The sequence below is a fragment of the Phallusia mammillata genome, chromosome 1 (assembly GCF_965637545.1).
Source record: "Phallusia mammillata chromosome 1, kaPhaMamm4.hap1.1, whole genome shotgun sequence".
In the NCBI taxonomy this organism is placed as follows: Eukaryota; Metazoa; Chordata; class Ascidiacea; order Phlebobranchia; family Ascidiidae; genus Phallusia; species Phallusia mammillata.
The window spans coordinates 19303441-19322574 of NC_137252.1; the positions used below are offsets into that span (position 1 = coordinate 19303441).

Sequence of the window (19134 nt, forward strand, 5' to 3'; positions counted from 1 at the left end):
AGAAGCAGGCCACCAACCGCGAACGTCGGATTGACTTTTTTCATCCTGGATTCTCGCTTGAACGGAAATATAAATATAGTCTGCCGCAACTTTACCGCAAATTCGGCAAAGCATTACGTTGCTTACAGGGATATTTTTGATGGGGTTTTGAAAAATAACCAAAGTTTATGTGACTTTCTTATTGTTAAACATTTAATAAAAATTACATTTTAGTTAAGTACGTTGGGAGTCTCATTTAATGATCAGTTTTTAGTTATAATAGTTAGTCCGGTGTCTAGACGTGTGTGATGCACGTTGATAGAGGACCACAAATTATAACTCTGCTTCGTCTGCCAGGAAACAGCTACCCATGTCCACTTATCAATCATGAGCACGTGCGAAAAAAGGTTTAGAGTCAAATGTTGCAACCCGCTAACAAAGAAGAATCAAGGCTCCCTTTAGCCGATTGCTGCGCCTGCGGCAAAAGTAGAACTCCGATAACTGATTTAAACGGAAGTTAAGTAGGATTTAATGTTGATAGCTGTTCGTTTGAAGTGGCGCCTGCAAGAGCTGGGAGAAAGGCGAATCCACCTAGCCTACTTTAGGTACGTTTGACGTTCTTTGATTAAGGTTGCGCTGAGTGAGAAAAAAAGTCGTTCCTAGAGTTTTCTGTCCAGACGCGAGGAGCATTTTCTTCAGAACGGGCTGGGTCAAAGCCCTGAGCAGAAGCAGTGTTGTATGCTGCGATGGTGAGCTGTTTCAACAAGTTGTACCTTTTCTTGTCACCCAACTGTAAGCGATGTAAATTAAACGTGTCGCTAGCTTGCAATGTAAACATGTCATGTTGTCGCCACCCTTTACGAACTAGCAGCAAATTAAAACAGTGTAAAAGCAAGCGACGCTACAAGATTAGTACATTCGCACTGCAGTTGTCGCCAGAAAAGGTTGCAAAGGAAATGTGCTGACGAGCTATTTTAGTGCAATTCCATTTTTTAGTTTCAAAAGCATTTTACTTTTCATTAATAGTGATTTTTTTGCATTCGGACAACAGACTAAAGGCAGTGAAGATATCTTCAATTGCTCTTGGTCTTGTTTTTACACTGTGTTGGAAATAATCTTTGACACTGCGAAGGACTGCACGATTTTCAATGAAGAATTTGTGGGTTTTGGGGCTGCTCGTAGCTGCACTTGCTATCGTGGTTAGTGGTGTGCCACCACGAAGTGAAAATCCGCGACGACGTTGGATGCCATGGAGTCCCAGAGCAGGAGGTCATGTTCGTAACCAACCAAGAAGGACCGACCATCATGCCCGTCGTCAACCCATTAACTTCCGTGGACTTCCTGAGTTTAGAAGAACTGCAGATGCCGCGCTCCCAAACAGGAGACAGGAAGACATTGGACTTGAACGTCGTCGCCGTATGGGCATTGAGTAAGTCCAGTTAGTGTTCTGATTTCAATTTACGGTACAGTGTGGTAGTTTTCATTGTGCTTCACAGACTAAGTGGGCCTCACGTATGTCAAGAAAAGGGATCAAAATTTTGCTGTAGCGGCTGGGTCCTTGACAAGGATGGAAAATGTACACAAGGTGACGTAGCTTGTGCATTGTCGGAATCGTTTTGAACTTTATTTAGACTAACTTGAACTTGATTTTAGCCAAATGTGAAGAAGGTGCTTGTGGAGCAGGAAACTGCGAGATGCCTAACCTTTGTTTGTGCCCCGACTTAAATTACAAGCGTCGATGTCTTCCACGTCATCATTATGCATCGGTGTCGGGGTCGTCGTCATCTTCCTCTTGTTAGTATTTTTTAAAGTTTTATTCATTTTTTGAACAAAACAAATCAGTCAAACGCGTGTTTTTAGCAATGAACTGCAGGTGCCAGAACGGTGGACGATGCATTGCAGACGAGTGTCATTGTAGATATGGTTACACAGGACCACATTGCCAACAAGGTAAGTTATTATATCCTTACGAAGGTCCTGCTTATTTAGTAATTGTACATAACATTGCAGCAATTTGCGGTCCCGGATGTTTGAACGGAGGTGACTGCATCACCCCAGGAAGATGCCAGTGCGTCTATGGCTTTACAGGAATGCGCTGCGAAAGAGGTGAGGCATTTCGAAACACGAAAAAATATTTTGCATTTTAGCAAAAACATTTAAAAATTAAAAACATAAGCTGTCGTTTTCTAACAAACGTACGTGTACAGATTACCGGAAGGGGCCATGCTTCCTTACCCGCACCAACAGCACATGCACTAACGAAGTGCAAAACGTCATGTGCACCAAACTCTTCTGTTGCGCAACAGTTGGTGAAGGTTGGGGCCACCCATGCGAGGAATGCCCGGCACGCGTCGGAAACTGCAGCAAAGGACGACTTCCACCACATTGCACTGGTCAGAATGATAAATTTGATCATTTACACCTAAAAAAACGTTCACGATTTTTTGCAATTTAAATATATGCAGTTTTAGTTCAATAATTTTCAAGACGCCGTATACTGTTTACAGACATCAATGAGTGCGAAATCATGCCGGGACTTTGTGAGGGAGGTGAATGTGTTAACACCGACGGCTCATTTACATGTAATTGCCCACAAGGTTACAAATACGATACAACCATGCATCGATGTGTTGGTAAGCTGTAGAATTAAATATAGCTATGTAACGCGATATGTTCTTAAAATTCTGCAAGATTTTTCTCATTGTGGCGCACATATATCAAATCAAAGTATTATTGTCTCGCCGATGCGGAAACAAATAGAGTAGCGTATAAATTGGACCCGCAAATTATGTCTTTGTAAAACAAACAATTATACGTTTATTTGTTTTAGATGTTGACGAATGCCGTAGCTCTTCCGTATGCACCGACGGGACTTGCATTAACGAAGATGGAGGCTTCCGTTGTGAATGTGCGGAAGATTATCAACTTTCGGACGATGGATTTCATTGCATATGTAAGTCTTATAAAATCAAACGTAGTTTGTATTGAAATCCACCCCTAAAGAGCCAGGTTTCCCGGCGATAACTGTTCTACATTAACAAAATCCAAAGCCTAGTGTACAAACCCTGGGTCAACCAAACAATATTCTCCTGAAAATATATTTCCCCATCTTTTGGATTATATATGCATCTTCAGTTACTTTTTTGAATAGAAATCTTAAACGTTTACCACATACTAAAAGAGTTATTTTTTTAAATGACGGACTATTATCGGATAAAGTTTGTTACTAATTCGCCAGCAAATCGACCCGGAAGATGTTACACCGCAATCGAGTCTGGAATGTGCGCAAATCCTCTGGGCAATCTTGTCCGTCGCACCATGTGTTGTTGTATGCAGTCTGGACAGGAAACCTTGGGAAAATGTTTCGCCGCTGTTGGCCAATTTGCCGAGAGGTGCGCGGCAATTGGCACACGTAAGTGCACCTCCATTTTGACGCCGTTCTGTGCGTTTAGTAGCACAAATGTGGTTAACAATCTTGTTTTATCCAGCTGAATATCAACAACAATGTCCAGAACAATCTGAAAGCAATATTTGTGAGGTCTTGGACGAGCAGGCTTGTGCCAACGGAAGATGTGTTCCGTTACTCGAACAACACAGTTACGCTTGTGAGTGTAACGCAGGATACCACCAGTCTGTGGACAGACAGAGATGTATCGGTATGTATTGTCCGTCAATCAAAGCGAAAGGTTTTGTAATTACTAAGATTTACATACAACACCGCCCACAGATGACGATGAGTGTACGGATGTTGGGGCTGGCGACATTTGTGGTTCGTATGGAACTTGTTTGAACACCGATGGATCTTATAGGTGCTATTGCCATCATGGATTCGAAAATGCACCCGACAGTCAGACTTCATGCGTTGGTAGGTTTACGTACTTTATAATATTGTCATTCAGCGATTGCGTGTAACATTGACACTTTGCTTCAGATATCGATGAATGTAGCCAGGGCGACTTGTGCGACAATGGCCATTGCGTCAACACCAGAGGAAGTTTCATTTGCAGTTGTCACAGCGGTTATCGAGTGTCCCCCACCCAACAAAATTGCAACGGTTTGTAGGCTTAGCTGCCCATTGTTTTGGAACCTAATGATTTACCTGACCGTGTACAGGCTGGTCTAAAATCGGAAACCAAGGCGAGGTTTAAAACTTGTTCAAACCACAAACTCGAGTCGCTATTTTTAACATAATATCAAGCAGCCATTTTAGGAAACCAGCCAGCAGTTATATTCACTTAACAATGGGACGATAGAGGCTTTATCGCATGCAAAATCTGAGGAGAAATAGTTTTGGGCTAGGTCGTGTCTAACTATTCAAGTTGTTGTTCACTGGTCCCCATGAATGTTGTATTGTTCTTGGTAGATATTGACGAGTGCGTCGAAAACCAAGGCCTATGTGAACACGGCAGATGTATCAACATCGATGGATTCTACAAATGTTTGTGTCATCCTGGATACTATTTGTCAGCAGATGGCACAGAATGCTTAGGTATACTTGCCAACTTAAACTAGAATCTCAACATTTTCGGTTTTATGACTATGTTTGTTTTAGATGAGAATGAGTGTGAGCGCAATAACATGTGCACAAATGGTGAATGCGTTAATATGGATGGAAGATACAAATGTGTTTGCCATGATGGATTCCGACTTCTGGTAAGTATAATTTGTTGTTACGATTCATTGCATCGTGTTTATGATTTTTGTGTTATTTTATAGCCCAGTGGTGATTCGTGCGGCGACATTGACGAGTGTTTGCACAACCCTTGCGTGAATGGCATTTGCGAAAACTCGATGGGAAGTTTTAGTTGTCATTGTCACCGATTCCAAGTTCTAGACGAAAGTGGAACAAGATGTGTCCTAGGTAAAGTGTTTTCCATTACAGTATTATGAATCGCAGTAAGCGCATGGAAAGTTAGTAAGCTTTCTATCGTAGACCTTACTGATGGCGAGTGCTTCCGAAGCGTGCGAAATGGTCAATGTCGGGCACACAACGCACTTCACTTGGCAACCACGCGGGCAGATTGTTGTTGTTCGGTGCCTGGAGCAACAAGTGCTTGGGGTTCCACTTGCGAACCTTGTGCTGAGGAAGGCGATGGTAAAGAAAACAAGTTATTGCTGGCAACTAAGCATTCTTCCCGCTTTAGCTTATTGTTAAATTTACAGCCGACTATGCCGTCTTGTGTGCGAATTACCGGGTACAAAACAAATGCGAACTGCTGGAAAATCCGTGTGTCAACGGCCACTGCGTAAATATGGGAAACAACGCTTTCCGGTGTGAGTGCAACACAGGGTTTCTAGTTGCTGACGACCAACAATCTTGCATCGGTAAGTGGATGAAAATGCATTGTTTTTTCTCCAAAACAGTGTATTCATGAGTGGTTTTCTCTTAGACTTTGATGAATGCACCCAAAACCTGTGCAGTAATGGAATTTGCCGCAACACACCAGGATCCTACATGTGCACTTGCAACGTAGGATTTGTGCTCAGTGGAGATGTTTGCGAAGGTACACATATCTTTGATGCTTTTAAATACATACTGTCGAGGTTTTATCATGCAAACTTTTTTGTTCTACAGACGTTGACGAATGTTTGTCCAATCCGTGCACAAACGCTCGTTGTGTAAACGAACCCGGCACGTACAGATGCGTATGCGAAGACGGAGCGATGTTAGACGTCACCAAACACGTTTGCTATGGTTTGTACAGTAATTTTATGTCTATTTGTTCATGTGTACAAATGTAAGTAATTTAATGCTGTTTAGATGTTCGTGTTGGACGTTGCTGGCTTGAGTTTAACGGTGGACAATGTCAAGGAAGTATCGGTGACCGCCTAATGACCGCTGAGCAATGTTGCAATTCGATGGGTGCTGCTTGGGGACATGGAACAGAGTGCCTTGACTGTGCAACTCTTGGTACATTTATTTTGAATGAACTAATTATTTTTATTGTGGACATTAGTTTAACACAAAGTGTGTTTGCGTAGCTGCTGGATTCCGATGTGACGAGGGATTTAAGCTTGATATTACCACTGATCAGTGCGTTGACATTAAAGAATGTGATCTCGGTTATTGCCAAGAAGGTGCTGAGTGCATTGAAACAATCGGCTCGTTTAGATGCGTTTGTCCACCCGGATTTACACTTTCGGCCGATGGCACTTCATGCGCTGGTAAGATTATATTCATTTACTGCTATTAATCTTCTGATAAACGATGTGTTGCCAAATCACTGCTAACGGAAACTAGTTTTGGTTTCATTATTTTTTCTCTGTGAACGTTGTAGATTTGCGCGTGGGCTACTGTTACTTGAACTTGGAGGACAATACTTGTACACCCGCTGCAACCGATAACAGCAAAATTACCAAGGCCAAGTGCTGCTGCTCAGTGGGTCAGGCTTGGGGTGATGAATGTGAGACCTGTCCTACCATTGGAACCGAAGAATTTGTTAACCTTTGTCAGAAGGGAGACTTGGCTGGTATGTTCATATAAAGTCGGTTTAAAGGTTGTCGTTTAGCAGAATAGTAAAGTTAAATTTACTGTAGTCTTCCCTGGAATGAACGAATGTATCTTGTTTCCGCATCTTTGTATCAATGGTGTTTGCAAAAATACCGACAGCAGCTTCATGTGCCAATGCAATCGTGGGTTTACGCTGGACGAAGGCGGAAAGAACTGCTCTGACATAAACGAATGTCAAATTAGGTAACGTATTTCTGTACTTTTTAAAGAGCAAAAGTTTTTTAAGGATAATTTTGTATATTTTAGTCCCGGTCTGTGTGGAAATGGTGTGTGCGAAAATGTGGACGGTGATTTCCAATGTGTGTGCGATGAAGGTTACCAACCATCGTTGTCGATGAAAGTGTGCGTCGGTACGTATTTATTGCCAGTTATTGGTTTTTATCACTTTGTTTTCATTTCACCAATTTTTAATCTCAGTTAAACTTCTACCTACTGTCGTTATACCCTACATAAGAAATATTTTTGGACACTTAAATACAACAATCGAACATATTTGTTTGAACTTTAGACGTGGATGAGTGCACAATGCCAGGATACTGCACAGGCGGTGACTGCATCAATACCGAAGGCAGTTATCAGTGCACATGTCAAGAAGGACGATCTCTCAGCAGTGATGGAACAAATTGTGTCGGTAAGCAGCCAAAAATCGCATGGCGTCTTTCAAATTTGTCTCTGTTTATTTATATGTCTCCCGTTTGTTTCAGATATCGACGAATGTGCTTTGAAACCTGACCTGTGTGAGCCAAACGGACGTTGTGAAAACATGTTGGGTTATTACATGTGTTTGTGCGATATTGGATATAGTGCAACAGCTGATGCACAAGATTGTGTCGGTAAGTACTTTACGCTAGTTTGCAGATTAACAGTCCACTTCTGCTGTTTTTTCATAATCAGTTCCAAGTTTGTAAAACGGTTTGACCTGTAACCTACTTACATTTTTGCATAGATATCGATGAGTGTGAAGTAAACAATGGCGGATGTCACATGGGTTGCACTAACACTATTGGATCTTACGAGTGCACCTGTGAGGACGGATTTGTTCTCACATTCGACGGACACACTTGCGCAGGTACTTTCTACTGAAGACAATAAACGAATGTTCACAAAATTATTAAATAATTTTCATGTGTTGACAGATAAGGATGAATGCATGGAACAAATGAACAGATGTGGCGGCGGTCAGTGTGAAAACACCAACGGTGCTTTCCGATGCGTCTGTTTTGATGGTTTCATGGCCACCAACGACTTGCAGTACGTTTTAAAGAACTTTCATACCGTTAGATAACAACCTAAAATTTGGTACCGTTTTTTGAAGGTTCTGTGAAGACATTGACGAGTGCGCCATGAACCCTAACGCGTGCATGCACGGCCGTTGTCACAACACAAGGGGTTCTTACACTTGTCAGTGTGATGATGGATATTGCGTCCCACAAGGACAAATGATCTGTGTTGGTACGTTTAACAAATATGTAAAAATTGTGAATAAACTTCAAGTCTCTGACTGGCTATATGTATACACTATATTCAGATGAAGACGAGTGTGAAATGTCGAAACATAACTGCCATGTGAACGCTGACTGCAACAACACGGACGGAAGTTACACGTGTCAGTGTATTGCCGGTTTTAATGGAGATGGATTCATGTGTCATGGTGGGTGGTTCATAAATAGCTTTGGTTTTATTTGTGTTGGTCTCGATGACAAACGTTGTGTCTTAAATAGACGACAACGAATGTGAAACTGGAACTCATCTTTGTCACGACCAGGCGACTTGCAGAAACAAACTCGGAACTTACACATGTGATTGTAATGAAGGTTACCACGGGGATGGATTCACTTGCTCTGGTTAGTACAAACGTTTGTTTTTTCATGCTTTTAATTTTAAAAAGCCCCATCAAATTTGTGAAAATTTACAGATAACGATGATTGTTTGGAGGACACCACGCTCTGTGGAGCCAACGGTCAATGTATTAACATAGCAGGAAGTTTTCAGTGCGAATGCTCTATGGGCTTTGCGCCAACCGAAGACTTGAAAGCTTGCAAAGGTGTGTAGATGTTGTATTAATAGGTATGTTATAGAGACTGGCATGAACTTTTTGTTTTTCTTTTTTTAGATATCGACGAATGCTCATTTGACCACGTCTGTGTAAACGGAAGATGCCACAACGTTCCAGGGGACTTTGCTTGTGTATGCTTGAACGGGTAAGTTATAACAAATATTTTCACCATTCGAGAAACACCAAATAACACATATAAACTATATTCGCAGTTACGAAAAGGACGAACAGGGAGGAAACTGCACTGATATCGATGAATGCGCCGAAGTTGCCAAGTGCATCAACGGAATTTGCGTGAACACCCAGGGCTCGTACGAATGCCAGTGCCCAGAGGGATTCGAACCTAACCCGACTGGAATCGGTTGTGTTGGTAGGTTATGAATGTTTAACTATTACCCCTTTTAAAGTATAGACTTATTGTTCAAACGTACTTACTTACTTCGATTAACTTTACAGATAACAGAATCGGAGATTGCTATCTTAATAGCGAGGGCGATGAAAATGCACCAATCTGCACAGACCGGGTCGGGGCTTCAGTTACAAAGTCCAGGTGCTGCTGTTCGAAGGCAGAGGGATGGGGCAATCCATGTGAAGTCTGTCCATTGCCCGGTACACCGGAAGTAAGTGAAAATAATGATTGTGTCCTTTTAAATTGCTGTGTTTGTAGCGGTGTACCAATTGCACGATTTTGTTGTTAGTACGACATGCTATGTCCTGGCGGATACGGCTTCGTTCCAAATCCCATCACTGTTCTATTGGAAGATATTGACGAATGTGTCCAGTTACCAGGTCTATGTCAAGGCGGAAAGTGTATTAACGTCTTTGGTTCATACATCTGCAACTGCAATGAAGGTTTTATCCTGAACGAAGACTCGCACGTTTGTGAAGGTAAACGTTAACGGATTGTTTGGCAAGCAAGCATAGGCCCTGATTGTTATTTTTGTATTGCACTTGCGCAGACGTGAATGAGTGCGAACATGACGTATGCGGCGCTGGCACTTGCCTGAATACTGTCGGCGGATACAACTGCGCATGTCCCGAAGGTTACAAATCAATCCTTGGCGGACGTAAATGTGAAGGTAGGTTGGTTGATTGCAAAATGTCAATGAAAGCATTAAGCGCATTTTAGAATTACAGGTCTTTAGATTTTTGCCATGTCTGGTACAGGCGCCTGTCGGCGAACTTACATACATATTTCTATTAAACAGACATCAGGGAAGCATCTTGTCACCGATACTACAATGTCACAGCGGATGCATGTACCAGCGAACTGACTTTTGAGACTACTAAGAAAACGTGTTGTTGCTTCCCTGACATCGGTGAAGGCTGGAACAACCCATGCGAGGTAATATTGACGATGAAATTTAGCAACAACTAGTTTCTCTACAAAAATATTTTTTTTAGCCATGTCCCCTACCAAGCACGCCAGAATTTTTGGCGCTCTGTGGCACCGAAAATTATACCCTTCCTGAGAATATTTGCGCCACCGGAGTGTGCAAAGACGGTGAATGTATTCAGACTGTCGATGGTTACAGGTGCGAATGCATGAAAGGTTATCACTACAACCAGGACCTCATTATATGCGAAGGTGCGTAAGTATGTCGATGTGGAACAGTCCAGCATAGTTAACGTTTTTGGACGGCTAAAGAAGGAAATCAATTTTGATGTTGCGCTCTGTTTGTCAATGTTTGTTGTCTATTTCCTGTTTGCCGACAAACTATGATCTTGTCTCAGATGACGATGAGTGCGTGGACGAGGATTTGTGTTTCGCTGATGCAGACTGCAGCAACACACCAGGATCATATTTGTGCTCCTGTCGTCAAGGTTTTGTGTTCAACGAGGCCACGGATCAATGTGAAGGTATTTGCGAACATTTGTATTTGGCAGAAAGGATTTTCAAAAAAGTCTTATTTTGTTTTCTTTTTTTGTTTAAAAGTTTAAAGACGGTAAAAATAAGTCACAAACACGTTATATGACTCGATTTTTACAGACATCGATGAATGCTTGTTGGCCAGCACCTGTGCTAACGGAGATTGCCAAAATACCCATGGAGGATTTGTATGCGATTGTAACCAGGGATTTACAGATGTCAACGAAGGCAAAGCGTGTGAAGGTGAGTTTGAATTATTTCGACTGGCGATGAGATTCACTTTTTTATTTATTGTATTTGTTGATACACAGACGTCAACGAGTGCGACAGGAACCCGTGTGGGCGTGGAAAATGCATGAACGTATTTGGCAGCTTCTCTTGCGCTTGCGACACTGGTTTCCGAATTTCTAACAATGGCGACTGTATTGGTACGTGACCGGATAAATCACATGAATCATATATTTACCAATTGATCTTCCAACAAAACCGCATTTTCCTGTGCGCATGCCTTTTTTACGTGATTGTTCAACTTCATTCAGACATCAATGAATGCGACGAGGAAGGTCAATGTAAGAATGGGGTTTGCGACAACCTTCCTGGCGGCTTTGTGTGTGCGTGCGACGACGGATACGATGTCACTCCGGATGGTCGAATCTGTATCGGTTGGTTAATTGCTTCAAACACTTGCCATATGAGATGAATTGTTTCGATAACAACTGCCACTTTTAATATAGATTCAAACGAGTGCCAATTGGACTCGACCATTTGTGGAGTAGGAACCTGTCAGAACATGGACGGTTCATACAAATGTTATTGTCCTGACGGATATGAAAGTCTTGACGGAAAGTCGTGCACAGGTAATCTAAAGTCCCTGGTGAATGCTTTTTGTGTTAGAAAACTCAAATCGATGTTTCAATTCAGACATCGACGAGTGCCAGGACGCAAAAGCGATGTGCAAATTCGGCCGATGCACCAACACGGAGGGAAGCTACGAGTGTGACTGCGACTCAGGATTCGTACTAAGCAGGAATGGAAAAATGTGCATAGGTACGTGATGACAAGTGTTTTGGCACGTGGTGACAAAAGGTTAAATTATTACCGGCACTCGTGCAGAACAACTCTCAGGCTCAGACAAATATTGCTCAGACAAATATACCATAGCTTCCGTTGTTCCCCAATTGTTAAGTGCTTGTTTTTTTCATCCAAATACGGTGGTGAAGTAATTTCGACGCCGATGGCCACCATATTTGTACTCGAAACTTGGCCAACGACCGGAATTACCTTTGAAAGATTTTAATTGCCTTGCATTCGGCTACTTGTAGACACACGACTGGAAAAATGTTTTGCAACTGTGGTCAATGGAGTTTGTGACGACCCTGGATCAAGCGTTGTGAGAAGGGACGACTGCTGTTGTCGATGTACCGGTGGTGGATGGGGAACTGACGACCAATGTCAGCCTTGCCCAGCTATTAATTCAACTGAATTTGCGGATCTCTGCCCCAATGGATGTGGATACGGAAGCATTGAAAGCGGTAAGTTTTTTGACAAACACATTTTGTTTATAATTACGTCTATCTGTGACATAAATGAATGGACTTAGTACAGGGGTTCTTAACCAGGGGTGCACGCACCCCAAGGGGTGCGAGAACTGTTCCTAGGGGGTGCGGGGGTGCTGAATCATTAAGGTTGGTTAGGTCTATTCTATTTAAGCAATTACAGAAGGGGGAGCGAAAATTGGTTGGTGATTTGAAAGAGGGTGCGATAATTGGTTGGTAATTTGAAAGGGGTGCAGCAAGGAAAAAAGGTTAAGAACCATTGACTTAGTATGTAATATTTATCCAGGAAAAATTAAAATTAAGCACATTTTCTTTACGTTCTGTAACGTTTGGCCTCTAGTTGACCAATATGATAATTCTCACATGCAGCCCGTTTTTTGAAAAGTAAATACATAACTTTTTCTGTTCTTAAAGTTTCAGCTTTTTTAAACAGGTATATCATTGCATCAAGATTAATCCACATTTTGTTTTAAACAGATATTAATGAATGTATTGCGAACGACCCATGTATCAACGCCAAGTGTGTAAATTTGGCGGGAAGCTTTAAATGCGTTTGCAGCAAGGGATTTGAATTGGACGTTACCAACCGGCGCTGCATTGGTAAGTTTTTAAAGAAAACAAATTCCTCCAATGTTTTCGTAATATTTCCTATTGTGCTTTAGATATCGACGAATGTTTGAATGGCTCCCCTTGTGGCCACGGAACATGTCAAAATACCGAAGGTAGCTTTGAATGCGAATGTGATGAAGGATATTACAACGGACCCGACATTGCATGTCATGGTAATACGGTTTCTCATCGCGCTAATTTTTTTTGGCCAAATGACTTAACACATATTTTTTAATTGAAAGACATTGATGAGTGCGCTGACGACAGAATCAACGAATGCGCCTTTAGATGCGAAAACACCGATGGCAGCTTCCATTGCGCTTGTCCTTCAGGATTTCAGTTAAGACCTGATGGAAACATGTGCGAAGGTGAGAAATTGTGTTATGTCTCTGACAAATGAACTGTTTGCAATAAAAAGTAAAAGCTAAAGTCGTAAAAACGCGTGTAGTGCAATCTCAGAAAACGAATCCATGGTATCATTTTAATAATATTGGAATTGTTAGATGTTTGTGCCAAAATTGTAAATGTACAAAAACGACGTTTTCAACTACGTTTTGTTGTAATCTGAAATTTGTTTGTTTTGACGTACAGATATTGATGAATGCGTTTCCGATCTACACAACGATTGTGCCACAAAGGGCATGGAATGCAAAAACATTATCGGATATTACATTTGCCTGTGTCGCTCGGGATACAGAAGAGTTGGAACTTCTGACACTTGCGTTGGTATGCATTGAGTTATATTAATATTTTTGAAAACAGCTCAAAAGGTAGAAAAAATTATAACATTGCCAACATTTTATGTTAAGATGTGAACGAGTGTGACCAATTGCGTGTATGTACAAACGGAGTCTGCATCAACCAGGACGGAACTTATGAGTGTCAATGTAATGAAGGCTACGAGTACGACGCAGAACACAAGATGTGTCTTGGTAATTGTTTTTTTCTTATCAAAACTATATTTAAAACTTTGGTTACCAAACTTAATATAAGTTGTATATACTTATATATGAGTCAACAACCAAAATTTTATTTACTATTGGAAATACACAATATGACCAATTTTTATCCAGCCCATCTTCGTTTGGTTACCTGGCATTAGTAAGATTGAAAATCAGTTTACCGCGTTATTAGGCTCCTTTAAAAATTCTGAGCGGTTCCCAAGTATGGTAAAAGCTTGTTTGGAGTATTGTCGCTAATCATAAGATCTGATATACAATTTATGGCCTTACTGAAATGACGCCAAATAATACAAGGTGAATTTGTTTAGACACCAGACAGGGTGAGTGCTACACTGCAGTCCATCAGCGCATGTGCGAAGTCACTTCCACAACAGGACTTCCATTTACCAAAGCCGAGTGTTGTTGTGGCAAAGGAAAAGGATGGGGAGCAGATTGCGAAGAATGTCCTCACCCAGGAACAGGTTAGCAAAGAGGCAACATTGCAGAAACCAAAAATCGGCCAACAGTTTTTACCCTATTTTATTATAGCTGCGTTTTTGCTGCTTTGTCCCCATGGACCCGGTTACCAACCTAATGGTGATGACATTGATGACTGTAGAGTGCTTCCTGGTCTCTGCAACCATGGAACTTGCATTAACACTCTTGGAAGTTTTAGATGTGCTTGTTCGCACGGTTACGAACCATCAATCTCCAAACAAGTTTGCCTGGGTTGGTATATTTGTGATTTGGTTTCATAAACTGCATTTACTCCTAAAGAATAGGCAAAGACTCAAAATAGCTATTTGTTGGATTAAGTTTCTACAATGCTACATTTTGTTTAGATATTAACGAGTGTCTGAGCACACCCAATCCGTGTAGTTTTGACTGCCGCAACACGGAGGGAAGCTTTGAATGCGTCTGCCCGAAGGGCTACCAGGTTGATGGTGACAGTGTTTCTTGTGTTGGTAAGTAGAATGTCACCCAAGTAGTGAAAGCACTGACAGAATATTTATGTGGTTTGTCTTTTTATAGATGTCGATGAATGCGCCACCAAGCGTCACAATTGCCAGTATCTTTGTCTAAACACAGTCGGCTCCTTTAAATGCGAATGTCCGCATGGGTTCGTTCGTGAGGTAATTCTTATAGACACCTATGGCCAGCGTCCGTTATGTGGTGTAGTTGTAGAGACCAAAATAAAATTAGGTAACAATAGTACATTTGCTGTAAGTTTGTATGTTAATAACCACTAAATATAGGATTTAGAACATATAAATTATCCTAATAAAAAAGTCAACTTTTAAGTTTTAGCATTTTGAATAGAGGACGCGTTTTAAATTTACACTCTAAATCTCTTAAATATAACATGTTATTTAACTTCCAACAAATGCATGTAGAAAGTTGACATTGACTTTGAAAATGTTGACAGGGTGCACAATGTGTGGACAAAAATGAGTGCGTAGATATGCCAGGAGTCTGTGGACCACGTGGAATTTGTCGAAATGACCCCGGAAGTTATCACTGCGAGTGCCCGCGTGGCTTCCGTCGTGGCAATATGGGAGAGGAGTGCATGGGTAAGGACGATTTGTTAACAAATTTGACAGGTGTGTCGTTTACATAGCGTACGAAACTTTCAACGTTTTATGTGGCAGATGTTGATGAATGCGGTAGCGGACAAGTCGGATGTGCTGGAAACTGTCAAAACATTCCAGGCTCCTTCAGATGCTTGTGCTCAAGGGGTTTTACTTCTACCCTATACGGCCGTGGTTGCCAGGATGTTGACGAGTGTGTACATAGTCCATGCAGCCAGGGACAACTTTGTAGCAACACACGAGGTGGATTCCAGTGTGGCTGTTCAAGGTAGGTTGCTTTTAATACTCGGAAAATAAGTTTTTTGACGAAATTTGTCGCAGAAAACTTTTTGTGCAATCATTTTTGTTTAACCAGTTATCGTCTGGTCATTCTTTTAGTCCCACCTCTTAACTACACACAACCAAATCCCGTTTTGCAACTGTTTTTAAGCCGCGCGCTGTTTTGAAATACTTTTTGACACAGATTGAATTTTGCAAATGGGTGGTGGAATTGTCAACCACTTATTTGGTCCCAAGCTCGTGTCTTTGACTTGGACATAACACTTGCAAGCGCGGGGCATTGTAATCCACACACAATAACTATGTATTCCATATACCAATTATGTATGAATAGTTATACACCTATACACTTAATTTGAAGCTCCTTCGCAACTAAAACCACTGTTCTGACTTGTTTGCAAGTGGTCAATCGTTATTAAATAATCTATAAAAGAATCGAGGTATTACTAAACAAAAATATAAAAAAATGGTAATGTAAGTCAATCATGATAAAAAAAACGTAACATGCCTTTGTTTGTGTGCAGCGGTTTAAGAAAGGTAAATGGTGGATGCATGGATATTGATGAATGTCAAATGGGAGGCGGAAGTTGCAACTTTGGGTGCCGGAACACCTTCGGAGGTTTCTCTTGTTCATGTCCACGGGGATTTTTCCGCCTTGGTTCTGGGTAAGAGACAAAGAAAAACAGTCACAAATTTAGGAGCAAATGCTGGCTAGATAAAACCTAAAGTAGTATTGAACGTTGTAAAATGGCATTGGGTGTTGCAAACGTGTCATCTTTTTGTCCTACAGACATTGCATGAACGCTGGTGGTCAAGGGGGATTCAGACAACGTATACCGCAGTACAACCAATTCAATCCATATGGGCCGCCACCGATGTTCGGGCCACCCCAAGCACAAGACCCATACCAGCAGCGCCGAAATACCGTTTGCTACAACTGTATGCCAGGTGGTGACACTGGTCGTCGAAGCAAAAGGTCCGCATCAGAAGGCCAATTTATTGAAAAGCACGATATGGCTGGCCTTGCATCAGTAAATGAAACTTATCCGATTGAAATCTATTTGCGGTCCGACAACGTCACCCACCACACGCCACTTCTAAATCTCAGACCATCGTTAAAGCAACTTCGACGACACTCGAGATACTCGATAATATCAGGCAACGAGGACCGCAGATTCCGCATGCATCATACCGACCAGACCACGTTTTTGCATTTTGCAAAGCATGCAGCAGATGCAGTTGACCGCGTTTTGGTCGAAGCGGGTATTTACACTCTACGGTTGAAGGCAAAGAGCACTCTTAGTGAGGCGGATATCAGCAAAATGTCGCTGGAAAGTGAATTGATCGGCCAAGCACTTGCAAGTCAAGTTGTCCTCGAAGTTAAAGTTCACGTTGAGGATCCATGAACGGGCAGTGATGTCGCGGCGAAAGTACTTATCTGCGGCTCAGTAAGTCGATCAGCCGTGTAAAACTAAGTATTGGAATAATTACCCATCAGTTTTGTTCTGCTCTTCAGAGTGACACCATTTGATCACGTTTTACGCCAGACACAAACTATAATCGCCTTTTCGAGAATGTCGTGCTTTATCTGCCAAAGCTTGTAATTTTGCGCTTAAGCATTTTATCTAATTCCAGCATATTTTTTATCCTTTGTAGGCTAATTGTCCGTTGTTAAAGCAATTCTAACTGTAAATAGACTATTCCATGTTGACACGCTCTTGCCAATGCATTTACAAACCGCAACTACAGTTAACAAATTACGAAACGTTTTTGAAGTTTGTAGCATAATACTTAAAACACATTTTTTAATTATTCATTTTTTATTCATATCATGATGCATCGAAGTCTTTCATTTTCCAGTCACGCGTTTCACTATTTTATGTCATTTCTAAATTGTTGTCTGCTTGGTATATAACATCGTGGTTTCAGACATTCTCGCTCTTGTTGGAAGTTCCTATTCTGTAAACTGCTGATGCCATTACAATTTTAGCGACATTTAGTTGCATTGTTTTGTGAGGTTACAGAAACAGCGAGATCATATTTTGCTATTAGCAGCCTACGTTATGGAGGTATTGAGTAACATTTAAGAAAATGGATAATGTTAAAATACACTCTGTTATACGATGAAAAAGTAACAATAGCTTAAAAATTTTGCACTAAATGTTACCTTGTTAAGCAGCGCTTGCGTTAATAACTCCAATACAAAATCTGCAGGCTTATCAGCAGGTTTCAGTTTTCTTTGAACACTTACAGCGGCTACATGCGGGCTCCGCAGGATTAGATGGGGGAAATTATGTGAAGAATAAGTTTCCCGATACAAGGTATTAAATACTGATTTTAAGTCGATCGCGAGGGATGCAGAATTTGAGGAGTGTCCCTGTACATCGATAAGCTTATTTTATATTTATCAACATATACTGATGAATAATTGTCATGTAAGTCTTACTATGAGAATTATTCGTCAGATTATGTTTATATGTTTACACCACAAATACTCAAAGGGCTCATTGTTACGTCACAAAAGTAATAGTTGCAGTGGTAATTGTTACTTTGTACTTGTAGTTGCTCTCTTTTTAAATAAATGAGTGGTTTGGTCTGTTTTCTCAATACTGTACTTTAAATATTAGTATTGGATCAAGTTTACAAATAGCGCTTTTGGCACTGTAAAACAAATTATCCAAAACCACGATAAAACGTAAAACTGGGCAGGGAAAATGCAAATTAATGGTAGACCCCGAGAGTTTGAATACCTCAAAAGTCGATCTTGAGTCAAAAAAGGTTGAGCACCCCTGCTCTTTAGTCTAGTCTAGGCCAGCGCTTTTTAACCGGGTGTATCGTACACCCCAGGGTGTAACATAATTTTTAAAGGCTGTACCACATTGATGGGGTGTACTGGGGTGTGCCAGATACAATACACCTATAGCCAAGTATCACAACTGGCAGGTTTGTGTTTTAGAGCAGACTTACTAGAGTAGTGGTTCTCAACCAGGGCCCATGGCTCCCAGGGGGGACACAAGCTGTGTTCCGGGGGGCCACGGGTGTAGGTTCACCAGAAACACCCGTTAATAGCCATTTTCTTTTTTAATCCACATAATTAAGTGTGTGTTGCAAATAACTTTATTCCCTAATTTATATATAATCGACTATTTCACATACTATTTGTCTATGTTAAGTTTTTTACGATTACGGTTTCTTGTTTACTCTATTCGACGTATTTGAAGCCAAAATTAGTACCGAATTCGAATGTGAGTTTGACATTTACATTTTTTAAGGGGGGCACATGGTCTTACAGGGTAATTACATGTAGGGGGCCACAAGGTCCAAAAGTTACTTTTAGGGGGCCACAGTCCACGAAAGGTTGAGAACCACTGTATACAAGAGTGTAAAATACATGGTACAACTGTATCTCAAGTGTAGGGGAGATGCGGGACCATTGGGCCAAAATTCAGTTTTTCATGACTATTTCTTTGAGTTCGAAAGAAAAATTGCCATTGAACACCTGTACTAATACTACACGTTTTAACACACTTACACAAGGGCATAACTTTCTTATTTGGAAATGAGTTGGCAAAATATTCCGTTTTAAAAATTACAAAAAATATGGCTCAAAGGTCCTTACCCTTGGGGACCATTGAGCCTCGCATAAAGGACCTTTGGGCCAGTATTTTCATGTGATATTCTGGACCATTGAACCACGGATGAGGGAGCTTATTAAGTGTTGTTTTGAAAATAAAACAATTTTAT

At 41.2% G+C, this 19134-nt stretch overlaps 1 protein-coding gene across 1 annotated transcript; it reads left to right on the plus strand.

Annotated features, from left to right (window-relative positions):
* The first annotated feature begins 933 nt into the window (after positions 1–933).
* Positions 934–17389, plus strand: LOC145225018 (fibrillin-1-like). Its single transcript, XM_080091662.1, has 59 exons — positions 934–1408; positions 1476–1564; positions 1633–1773; positions 1840–1929; positions 1990–2085; positions 2187–2372; positions 2487–2612; positions 2810–2932; positions 3218–3391; positions 3468–3635; positions 3707–3844; positions 3911–4033; positions 4343–4468; positions 4532–4632; positions 4696–4840; positions 4913–5074; positions 5143–5304; positions 5370–5483; positions 5555–5674; positions 5741–5890; positions 5962–6144; positions 6258–6449; positions 6517–6673; positions 6737–6840; positions 6999–7121; positions 7195–7323; positions 7437–7559; positions 7627–7741; positions 7806–7942; positions 8019–8141; positions 8212–8334; positions 8406–8534; positions 8604–8691; positions 8759–8916; positions 9003–9166; positions 9245–9434; positions 9506–9625; positions 9755–9891; positions 9951–10134; positions 10281–10406; positions 10537–10659; positions 10728–10844; positions 10956–11078; positions 11151–11273; positions 11338–11463; positions 11739–11948; positions 12450–12572; positions 12635–12754; positions 12824–12949; positions 13173–13307; positions 13391–13513; positions 13852–14004; positions 14072–14251; positions 14365–14487; positions 14555–14655; positions 14949–15093; positions 15172–15379; positions 15915–16055; positions 16181–17389. The coding sequence occupies exons 1-59, from the start codon at positions 1128–1130 to the stop codon at positions 16794–16796; spliced, it is 8736 nt and encodes a 2911-aa protein (XP_079947788.1). The 5' UTR covers positions 934–1127; the 3' UTR covers positions 16797–17389.
* The last annotated feature ends 1745 nt before the right edge of the window (positions 17390–19134 follow it).

Coding starts and splice junctions, on each gene's coding strand:
- LOC145225018 (XM_080091662.1), top strand. CDS start 1,128: ATGAAGAATTTGTGGGTTTTGGGGCTGCTCGTAGCTGCACTTGCTATC. Junction 1,930..1,989: donor AGGACCACATTGCCAACAAG/GTAAGTTATTAT, acceptor ATAACATTGCAG/CAATTTGCGGTCCCGGATGT. Junction 3,845..3,910: donor CAGTCAGACTTCATGCGTTG/GTAGGTTTACGT, acceptor ACTTTGCTTCAG/ATATCGATGAATGTAGCCAG.